This window comes from Schistocerca americana, chromosome 2, assembly GCF_021461395.2.
Source record: "Schistocerca americana isolate TAMUIC-IGC-003095 chromosome 2, iqSchAmer2.1, whole genome shotgun sequence".
In the NCBI taxonomy this organism is placed as follows: domain Eukaryota; kingdom Metazoa; phylum Arthropoda; class Insecta; order Orthoptera; family Acrididae; genus Schistocerca; species Schistocerca americana.
In genome coordinates this window covers 477385376-477397599 of record NC_060120.1, presented here as the reverse complement: position 1 = coordinate 477397599, position 12224 = coordinate 477385376, and the positions used below count along the sequence as shown (strand labels likewise).

Here is a 12224-nt window from a genome sequence, read left to right as displayed (position 1 = left end):
GAAAACCAGAACTGTGAACTCTGAACGTCTCCGATTCGGATCCGCCTCTGCCACTGGTTACTAGAAGAGGGCAGTGTTAATTGCTCGACGTGTTTTTGAGTAAGGAGACGGCGAGTGAGAGGAGGGAGCCCGCGTCGTGTGGGGATCTTCCTCCCCGTGTGACCGGTCTGCGGCAGCGGAGGGGTTGTCCTTGCAGCCGAAGCAGTCGGAGAAGGAGCCGCGGGCGCGGACGTGCGCCATGGGCCCGGGCGGCTGGAAGGCCTTGGCTCTACTAGTCGGCGCGGCGCGGCCCGCACTGCACAGTGCGGCGCTCGGGATGGCGGCGACAGCACCCTCCTCCACATGGCCGCGGCTCTGCCTGCTGCTGCTGCTGCAGGCGGCCGCCTCAACACAGCAGGCGGACAGCGCGGGCTTCCGAGAGGCGGCCGGCCTGCAGCGCTCTCTGCCTATCGAGGACCTCTCGGCCGATGTCCGTGGACCTGAAGAAAGTACCGACTGGGAGGGCGGCGCTGGTGGGACGCTGGAAACGACAACAGAGGACGCGGAGGACGCGGAGTCGCTGCACGTCATGAAGGTGCCCGCCGCCGCTGCGGCCCACGGCGGATCCGTGCACCGGCACGAGGATATCCCACCAGGTAGGGACACTCCACCACTTGCATCTCGTCGTTTACAAACGGTATACTGGAACTATAATGAAACATGCCGGCAGATTAAAACTGTGCGCAGGAACGAGAGTCGAACTCGGGACCTTTTTCCTTTCGCAGGCAAGTGCTCTGCAGACTAAGCCAAGAACGACTCGCCGCGAGTACTTCGTCTCCTTCATCCAAAAGCTCTCAGAAGATCTTCTGAGAAACTTGCAAGACAAGCACTTGACAGCGAAAGGCAAAGGTCCCGAGTTCGAGTCTCGGTCCGACACACAGTTTTAATCTTCCAGGAAGTTTCGTATCAGCGTATACTCCGCTGTAGAGTGAAAATTTCATTCTAGATCTATATTACTATGGGATAACCCGGTTCATGGTGCAAGACCTCACTTGCAAGTTACCTGTCTCACGACTTTCATGCGAGACAAAAATTTGACTTTCACCATTTCACACAGGCCGAAAAGAAGATGCAACTAAACTACTAAACGACAAGTGACTATAACTAAATACTCAATCTTTACACTGACCGATCATATAACAGAAAGTAATCCCAATAGATGATCACAAATCCCACCCAAGTAAGCATAAATGTACAAAAAAGTGGGTCACACACACACGCACACACACACACACACACACACACACACACACACACACACTTTCGTTCACAGAACTTGCATCAACATACATATAGTCACAGAAAAAGGAATTGCGACCAAAACTCGAGATAGCTGGGAAGACGTACAGAAAGGAATGACGCTCTAGACCCACAAAGTGGCAATTAAAGGCTATATTGAGAAAACAATGACCACAAGGAAAACTGTAAACTTTCAACCAGTTTCGCACATGAAAAAGTCAGAAAGCTGTTTGTTTGGCTTACAAATGATGAATTAGAGGCTGATCTGTAAGTACTTCTCCATTCCATAATAAAAATCGCATTGAACTGTTTTAAATATATAATTTTACATCTATACCTACGTGTGCAAACGATAATCTATGTGTGCAAACGAAAAATAAAGGAAACAAAACATAACGTGCAGCATGCAAAAGGCGTTTTTCATTTGAACTACTGCAATCTATGTAGAGTTGTTGCGAAAATGACCACCACAAAATCTTGTTTAAAACATTTTTTCTTTTTTCTTTTTTTTAATTGGCTTTCGGCCAGTGTCCATGCATCCATCTCAATAGTAATATTAATTATGACGTTACGAATGTAGACACAACACAACAACCAGTCGCAGAGCGAAGGAAATCTCCTACCCGACCGTTTCATACAGTTACTGATCAAACTGAAAAATGCTGTCGTAATCTGCTCATTAAGAGCTACAATCTTATGTCAAAGGTTTAACACAGTAACTCAAGTATTACAAATAGTAACCGTGTATCTGTTATTGCTACCTGACATTATCAGCAGCTGAGGGATCTCTGATTTTGAGAATATAATCTTCTTACTAGGGGTGTTTTATTTACCCAGATTGCAATAAATACATACACACACAACTTGTTTCGGCAGTTTAAATTGTCATCTTCAAATTACCTATGTACGTCAACCATTGTGCCACGCAACGTGGTGCACCGTCATCTAGTCGTAAATACACCAGCGTAAAAATACTATCTGAGCACAAACAATACGAATATGTTCCTCTTTATCTAAAAGACTCTCCCTCAAAAATGGGGTACCAGATCTCTCATTATACCTTTTACAGGACCTTTAAAAATTTTCCCAAAAATTCTGGCGTGCGAACATACTCGCGCTTTTTTTTAATCTGCAGATTATCTCCAAATCCCACAGGCTCCCCTAACTATAGCTCACAACCACTAATCCATCGTCCGCAGCTCGTGGTCGTGCGGTGGCGTTCTCGCTTCCCGCGCCCTGGTTCCCGGGTTCGATTCCCGGCGGGGTCAGGGATTTTCTCTGTCTCGTGATGACTGGGTGTTGTGTGATGTCCTTAGGGTAGTTAGGTTTAAGTAGTTCTAAGTTCTAGGGGACTGATGACCATAGCTGTTAAGTCCCATAGTGCTCAGAGCCATTTGAACCATTTGAACCACTAGTCCATCACCGTAAGCCGTTCATAATCACCCACACCCAGTTGCTCTTTCTCACTCACTCATTCGGCCGAGCTCATTCTCATTACCCTCCGTCGTTGTGTCCTGTGCTACAGCCACAGTCCCATTCGTCCTGTCCCTACTACTGATGTCTCCTCTCGCTGTCACTGTCTCCCTCTCGCTGTCTCACTCCTAACATCTCTTTCTTTCCTTCCTCCTCCTGCTGCTGTCCCTCCCCGCTGTCAATACGTCTCTCTTGCCCTTGTTATTGACATATGCTCTGTGTCTCACTGGCTCACTCTCACTTTTTCTGTCTCTTTATTCCTCCCTCCCAGTCATTGTCTCCTTCACTCCTTTCTGTAACACAACCTATGTCTACTATTTCCCAGTACTAATTGCTTTTCCGTCTATTCGCCATTGTCAGTATCTCCTTCTCTCTCAGCATAAAAAAGCGCGAATATGTTCGCATGCCGAAATTTTTGGGAACTTTTTTAAAGATGCTGAGGAAGGTAAAATCAGGCAGCTTGTACCTCGCTATTCAGTCAGTCTTTTAAATAAACGGCAACTTATTCATAGTTTTTGTGCTCCGACAAGTGCACTTTTCCGATGGTTCCCTTCTTTTCACTACCGTGGCAGGGCATTTAACACATACGAAAAGAAATGTGCTGATCAGTTAAATTTAGATATTTTACTTATGTGAAATTGAAATAACCCAAAACTAATTTTTACCTATGACTAGACTTTCCGCTTCAGTACTACAACATGGGATTCCCAAATGATAACGGAGACACTTTACAGAATATTCCTCCGTGCTACGTCACTTTATAAACGTTTCCGCCCCACATCGGATTTTAAATGGTATTTTACGCGTACGGGTAGGGTGACTTTTAACCTCTGCATGCTGGAAACGGATAAAGATATGAAAAAATCAAAGTTGTTCGAAATCGGGATTTTAGAAATAAATCGTAAAAATTACAGTTATTTGCTGAACGTAGCCGTCTTGGAATCCTCGGCTGTGTTTTGGTCCGTGGTGGCGGCGAAAATATAGCAAAAGGAGGTTTTGTACTATATTTTCAAGGAACAGCCCATGAACGGACTTTTCCTCCCCATAAGTCACATAAAGCCTACCGTAGGAATCATATGCAAAAAATAATGACAACCAATTTGCTCCATTTGTCTAAACAGGAGGAACTGTGTAATATTCATAATTGGACCCTGTACTGTAGGAGAAGATACACAAATGATCGCTAGTCCTATCTTTTTATCACCTATACAATTCTAGGTTTGTACACCGGAAAATTCTGTTTTGTACGCGACGTTTTGGAACATATTAAGTGCGCATGCTGTCGAACTCATACCGATTTGGGAGGAACACGCAGGAGAAGAAGCACCAGTGTGATATACATCAACCATTGTGCCACTCAGTGTAGTCCACTGTTATGCAGTCATAAACATATCTGGGAACAGCTTGTTGGGGAAGACGCATCAGTGTACTCGTAGCATTGATGCGCCTTCTTAACTGCTCCCAAATATGTTTATGACTATGCAGAAAAACTTCAGCGTGAGGTACGACGTTTTAATTTATTATTCTTTACTACTAACTCTATTCTCAAGATATTTTGCAGACACTATCCACATATATCGCTAAATGTACCTGCAGAATTATATCACTGCAGTACATATAGTACGGGAATATGGCGTAATAAAGCTTGAGATGGGTGAGAAACTAGCTACAGCTTAAAAGGGAGAGCAAATTATCTACACTCATCCACTATTTGATAATGAGAGCTCTTAGCGACTTCCAACAAACTTTAAACGTAATTTCAAAACTTCTGCAGTTTATAGTGTCAAGTATTTTGCACTTTAACTCATTTCCAAAGTAACCAGACGTTTGAAGCTGTTTTGTACCCGGGGTTTCGAGTCCTTAAAGGATCAGTGGTGGGCGATTTACTGCTGCATCATATTGGGAAAACCTCAGATTTTAACCTCATGCAGCTCCTGATAAATAACTACTTACTATCGGTTTCGATCTTCAGATCAGCTACATTCAGTGTATTCATTATTGAATAGTAAACATACAGAATAATACATTCAATGTATTGTTGTGTGTATTTAGTATTAAAAAATAAAATCTTTCGTGCTTGTGACTTATTTCCTGTTAACATTTGTATCATAACGCACGACAGCTTTACCAGTATTGCTCAATGACCCTTTGTCGTTTTATCCACGCATGTGTCAATGTAGCACCGCACCTTTATGACACTGAAGAAGCATACCGACTCTCTGTTGCTTCGGATCACGTTGAAATTTCGTCGAATGATTTTGAACGGTCCTTAGTGGTTCCACGCCTTACACCAAAGCAAAAGTTGCAGAATTGCGGAGGCACTGCACTTCAAAGAGGCGAGATCACGTTCAAGAGGGTTTCTAGGCCACGATGTTCTTAGGGAAGGATTGAAGCGACAGGGAGATTTCAGCAGTATAATATTTTGTCAAGAACGTCTTTCCCTTGCTTACCGCACTGCAAACTGTCGTTTTCGACTGCGAAATGTTTGTAACTCAACGTCCCAAGGAAATGAGTGATTTCATTTATGCTCTTGATGCCTCCCTCTGAGACCTTTTCGTGTAGATTCTGAGCTGTGATGCGGGTTAAGTGTTTACCTCGGCCACTCACAAGAAAACAGCGTGATTTCAACAATGGGCGTCGTAGTTCAGACCTCCATCGCAGAGGCGTTAAAAGAAGGGATGAAATGTGCGTAACAGGTGTTGTGACGATGTTCCCATCGTGTGACACGTCCACCGTGGCATTGGGCAGAACTGTGGTGAAATTTGGTGTCAATGTGGCGTCATTAACCCATCTTACACTTCAGATGAACTTCTGAGCTCTGGCCTTTCTTTCGTAAGTGTCGACACGTTGCTGTTTGAAGTGTGGGCGAGCACTGTCACAGAAGCAGGTTGTCGGCACCTTCCAGTCATATTTCAGACTTCTGTGTGTCGAAATGGGATACAATTAATGGGTTCCGAAAAAACTGGTCCTTTAATCCTGTTGCGCAGTGTACTTAAGACCTTTGGGACGTCACCTGCACAAAACACAGTGTATCATAATTGAAGAGTGTATTTACAAAGTGATGTATCTCCATAAAAAAAGGAGCTTGGGGAAACGGCAAAATGTGATAGGATCCAAAAGGCTGACAGGAACTTTCTGTACGTAGCACCATTGTGTGATTGAAAATAAATATGCCAAAGTAAAAAAAATCAGAATGTAAACACTCCTATAAAATACACAACTTGTGCTGGAGCTAAGTTACATTGGAACAAAAGTTCTCGATGAAAGGGAATGATTCATTCCTGGTTTTCGTTATGTTCATCACTACCTGGATGTCGACATAATAAGACGCTGTGTCATAACGAACGTTTTAATACATATGTATTTTAGTGAAGACAGTATAGCGAGAAAAAAGTACTGAAATACCAGACTAACATTTAAACCCATTACTGACAAGAGCGTTTATTACCATCACTTTAGTAATGCATGCGACAATAATAGAGGGAATAACATTATTCATTATCACATTGTAACATTTTAGAGAAAATATCATGGTAGGACGGCCATCATGTACTGCAAGTTTTTCAAAAAGACGCTTTACGTCCTCGATCTTTTCCTTCTTCAAAGGGTTACCTAATGGAGATTGCATAGGAACAAGACAGGATCACATACTGCCACGTTTAAATAGCCCATGTTCGCACCAAGCAAGTTGATCAGGATAATGCACTTTACAAATGACAGATTTTGAGGTAATACTTATGACCTTCATTTCAAATATTTTGAAATCTAATTTCGATTCAATACGCAGACTGAGCGCACTCTTCCAATCACAAATTTGCCAGTTGTTGTCAATAATATGAACCTTACCGACTCTATTAAAAATAATGTTGTAATCCTTATCATCATCTCCACTCTTCCATAAACGCTATCAACTGGCAAAGGGCTGGATAAGTAGTCTGGGAGGTCACATGATACAAGACTGAAAGCTTACAAAGAACCGATAACAAAACATAGTTCTTACATTCGGCACTACAGCCATCACAAAAAGAGTTAATTTGACGAGTGTGTGAGTTATTTTCAGAAACATTTCGAGGTGATGGTATACAGCACTTTCAGCTGATAAACTACCGCGTTTAGCATCATATTCACACCGGGTGTAAAAGTGGACATCATCATGCATCTGGTTAGGAATAGCACCATAATGCTGAATGATGCCCAAGTACTACTGGCACACCCGGCGTGAATAAAACGCCTCGCACAAATAGGTATGTGACAGTGGTTGGCTTTGCATCATGTCAAAAATAAAACATGCAGCGCTGTCAGATAGTGAGTCATTCATTAGACGGTAGAATTGTTTTGCTCTTTTCTTGTGCACCAAGAGTTCACACTCAATCTGCTCTTTCATTTCATTATCATCCTGATTTTCCGGTTGTTGATTGCTTTGTTAGCAAATGCTACAAACGTCAGTTCTAGGAGTGCCAAATCCTAGGCTGAAGGCAGTAGTGAAAATTTTATAGTAAAAGTGATAGTTGCAGCTTTTGGCTTTCATTATCAACATAGGCCTCATGGGACATTCTCCACAATGTCCTAATTGATAGCATCGATGGAAGATACTTGCTATGTGGAGTCTGGTGATAATGCCGGCCCGAGTGGCCGAGAGGTTCTAGGCGCTACAGTCTGTAACCGCGCGACCGCTACGGTCGCAGGTTCGAATCCTGCCTCGGGCATGGATGTGTGTGATGTCCTTAGGTTAGTTAGGTTTAAATAGTTCTAAGTTCTAGGGGACTGATGATCTCAGAAGTTAAGTCCCATAGTGCTCAGAGCCATTTAAGCCATTTGAAGTTGATAATAACACAAAATTAATATCTTTTTGTATCTAGAACTCCGTTAGTACGGTTGAAGTTAATTTATACAGAACATATCACGCATAGACACAATAATAATGTGAAATTTAAATTCGTATTTTAGCGGGACCCATTCAGATTCTAAGAGATTTTCACGTAAATAAAGTACGTAGGCCTATAATGGGGTTCTTACTGCATTTGGTTATTCTGATTATTCGAAATATTAATATTACAATGCTTACCTTATCCCTGCCATAATGACCCTCGGTACACATGAAGCTCTCTAATTGAGTCAGTTCTTTGACTGAGCCGTTTGCCACCTCACCTCTCTCCTTTTGCAACCCCATTGTAAGAACAGAATGCTGCAAGACGACGTACTCTCTTCGGGTCTCTTTGAGAATGCTACAGAATGTAGAGCAGCACAGTTTTACTTTTTCACCAGTACAGGTTTGAATGAAATACTCTACAGAAAATTTTTGTCGTTCTTAGTCTTGTCCTCTACGCCTCTCGCATCTCGTTACGATTATAGCATTAGTAATGAATTTATCTTGATGTGCCTTAGCTTTCAACCCATAAAACAACGAATGAAACTTTTCATAGTCAGAAACTTTAAACTTGTAAGGTAGCTGCCTTGCAGCGTCCGTCAGCATGTTTACATGAAATCTTCGCTTGGCGACCGTCACTCGCACTTCTCCGCACTTTGTCTTTATTTTTTTGCCACTCCGATAGTTTCCGTTGCCTTTTGCTGACGATACTGATTCAACATTGTCGAGAAATTCCGACATGTCTGAAGAAACTCAACGAAACGCAGCGGCCAGTACTGCTGGATGGTGACATGCCAAAAGCTGGCTTTCTTATTGGCCGTTTGGAAATTCAACTGCTTGGAAATAAAAACTACGAGATGCGTCAGCTTGGAAATAACTGCCATTTTCTCACGCCCTTTTTACATAGATTTAGTCGTTTTGGAAATACAACTATTGCTATAACATAAAATACCTTATAGCGAATACTATGGCATGTCTAACTAGCAAAATAACAAAAATGGAGTTGCGTCACTTACGAAATACGCCCTTCAATTACTTGCCAGAAACAACACGGGTGAGAGAATGCAATAATAGAGGAAGAACGTTCCAGGAAACATGGGTCCTCGAACGCGACGTCTGCAGCATAATTGCGCCAGTTATGTATGAAGTGCTGTCCTGGTTTACGCAGATGTGTTTGAAATATAAACATTTCTATTAAGTCCCCTTGTAGCAGGGCTCAGATTTCATCCATGAGCATGATTGGTGAATACGCTACAATCATGATGTTGCTCGAGTAAATTCACAGCTGACGTAAGACGACGTCTAACGCACCAGCATGATCCCAGCAAGGCCGGTACACTGAATATCGTAGAACCTCAGTCCTCTAGATTTTTCTGTTTGATGTTGCGTCAGAACTGAGGAATACAGCACACGCGTTGTGAACTGTTGAAGAACTGGAGCAGCGAACTGTAGTCTTTTCGAGATTTACGAGGGGATGTTTGAAAGAATTCACTGCAGAGACGAGTGCTGTGTTCCATCCAGATGCATGGAGGACATCGTTTAACAGTTGCTATTGTACGGTAAATTGTAAAATGCAGTGCACTCAAGCAGTGTTGTATTTCCTGTTGAGATAGGCCTTCCTAGAAGTTTGAGCCCAATTATACAGTGACTTCATCAAAAATTTTGCATTAGTAAGCTCGAAATCGTCACGGAGATGGACAGCCAACTCTAGTGGCAGGTACTGCCAAGTGACGCGGTCTGCATCGCAGTGTGGTTTACCGTTGAAGTTTTGAGAGCGTACTTTCCTAGAAGAGTCAACCAATATATTGTTTCCTCCTACGTATATCTCGCGAAAAGACCATGAAAGTAAAATGTCCTGAGCTCTCAGCAAAGCTTGAATGCCTTTCCTCTGTTTGTATGACCACGTACAGAAGTAACCAACTGCCGCTTTTGGCTTCTGTTGTATAAGGGTAGCAGCATCAGCCACAGAAGACTATGAAAAAGGTGTGATTTCTTGACAGATTAAAACAATATACCCGCTGGGCTCGATCCCGACATTGCCTGTCGATCGCAACTCAGATGCGTACTCTTCAGTACCCGCCTCTGAGCTTCAGTCTGCCGCTCTCTCTTTCCTCCCGTCGGCAGAGACTTTTCCACTAAAACGCAAGTAATTTGGCTCGTCCTTAAGTACGATTCCTCACCTGTTGAGAACTATGTCCGTGTTAAATAGAGAATAAGACGTTAAGGTTTCCATCTGCACATTAAGCAAATTGAAGCGATACGGATATGGAACGGTTGGATGCACACTGAAAAACAAATACGTGAGATTTTTCCATTCTTATTCAAAATGGCTCTGAGCACTATGGGACTTAACATCTGAGGTCATCAGTCCCCTAGAACTTAGAACTACTTAAACCTAACTAACCTAAGGACAGCACACACATCCATGCCCAAGGCAGGATTCGAAACTGCGACCGTAGCGAGCGCGCGGTTCCAGACTGAAGCGCCTAGAACCGCTCGGCCACAGCGGCCGGCGGCTGAAGGCAATACTGTTTTAAAAGTTTTTGTTGGTGTGGTATGCCCGACAAATACAGAGGCATGTGCAATGCCACTAGGCATTTCTTACACTCATACCACGTGTCATTTTTCTTCTTTCTTGCTTTGCGCACTACACAATTTCTGGAAGGTATTTTCTTGATGCGATTGGGAGCGGGGATATAAACCTAACAAAACCTGAAAATGATTGCTTGTAACTCGCAAAGTATCGAAAGAAATCGAGTGTGTTGTACACCACTAAACAGAATGATTTCTCAGCTTTCCATTGGCATATAACTCGTCACGCTATCACCAGAGAAGGCGAAGCGCTAAGAAGCAGCTCGGCCCGTCTCACAGCCGGAAAATTGTAACGGATTTAAAACATGCGGCGTAGGATCAGCGTTGTGGAGGAGGCGACACTTACACTTTTAATTTATATTTTTTTTAATCACTGGTAATTTTATTTAATTTTACATTTTAGAGGTAATATTAGAAAAAACACGTGCATTTTCATGAAGTTGTAGTGAATTTCATATGTTATTTGGCTATTTACCTTTTGTAATTAAATTTTCAAGGACAAGGACGGGCTTGGAAAGTCTTGGGATAGTGAAACGCACATATACTGGGTGGGACAAATAAAAGCGATCTGGACGAGTGGATACGATCGGACCTAAATTTGTGGCGGCATTAACGGAGGAGGGAAAGACCTACAGTTACGTCCAACAGGCTGGAGGAACTGCCCGTACAGCCGGCCGTACCCTGGAGCACATTTACGCAGTCTTCGCGCCTGACAGAGTTGATAGCAGAAGTCAATCTGATCGCGGCCCTAGCTGGCCACCCAGGTTACCTCATGTGTCCGTGTGCGATTACTCTGTGTGTGGAGCCCTCGAGTCTAAGGTGTATCGCAACAACCCTCATACTCTCCAAGAACTGCACCACAACGTTTTGGACGGTACTGCAGCAATTCCAGCACTCCAGATTCGATCCACCTTCAGCAAGTTGCAGAACAGGGTTCGAAAGTGCCAAGAGATGAATGGTGATCGCTTTCAGAATCTGCTATAGTCAGGTTGCCACTTTTGAGCCTTTCCCCTGCTGTGTTTCTTTGTACCCTGGAACTCTGTTCTCCTGGTCACTTTTATTTGCCTCACCCTGTACACATGTAGTGGTATCGCGAACACGAGGTATAAGAGGACAGTGCATTGGCAAAGCCGTCATTTGTACTCAGTGGTTTCCTACGTGGTTATATCTGGACGACGGGAATCAACAGACTGCGAACGAGGAGTCGCAGTTGGAGCTAGACTCCTGGGACATTCCATTTCGGAAATTGTTCGTGAAGTCAATAATTCGAGATCCACAGAGTCAAGAGTATGCCGAGAATACCATATTTCAGGCATTACCTCTCACCAAGGACAACGCAGTAGGCGACGGCCTTCGGTTAACGGCCGAACAGTGGCGTTTAAGTAGAGTTGTCAGTGCTAACAGACAAGCAACACTGCTTGACAAAACCGCAGAAATCAATATGGGACGTACGACGACCGTATCCGTTAGGACAATGTTGCGAAATTTGGCGTTAATGGGCTATGGCAGCAGACGACCGCCTGTAGCGCCTCTCCTGGGCTCGTGATCATATCGGTTGGACCCTAGGCAACTGGATAACCGTGGCCTGGTCAGGTGAGTCCAAATTTCATGTGGTAAGGGTCGGTGGTATGATCCAAGTCTGGCGCTGACCCACGAAGCCATGGATCCAGGTTGGTAACAAGGCTCTGTGCAAGCTGGTGGTGACTGCATAATGGTGTGGGTTGTGTTAAGAAAGGGAGTCGGTCCTCTGGTCCAACTATAACTGATCAGTGAGTGGAAATTATTATGTTCGGCTACATGGAGACCATTTGCAGCCATTCATGATGTTCCCAGACAACGATGGAAGTTTAATGGATGACAATGGGCCATGTCACCGGGTCACAATTGTTCGCAACTGGCTTGAAGAGCATTCTGGACAGTTCGAGCTAATGATTTGGCCACTCATCGAACGTTTATGGGACCTAATCAAGAGATCGGTTGGTGCACAAAATCCTGCACCGGCAACACTTAGCAG

The 12224-nt window shown here is 43.7% G+C and overlaps 1 protein-coding gene across 1 annotated transcript in view; it reads left to right on the top strand.

The window, feature by feature from the left end:
* The first annotated feature begins 282 nt into the window (after positions 1-282).
* LOC124595347 (nose resistant to fluoxetine protein 6-like) overlaps positions 283-12224 on the top strand; it is a 367206-nt gene continuing 355264 nt past the window's right edge. The window contains exon 1 of the mRNA XM_047134061.1: positions 283-635. Coding sequence (XP_046990017.1) covers positions 317-635 — 319 coding nt within the window. The 5' untranslated portion in view covers positions 283-316. The remainder of the gene's footprint in view (positions 636-12224) is intronic.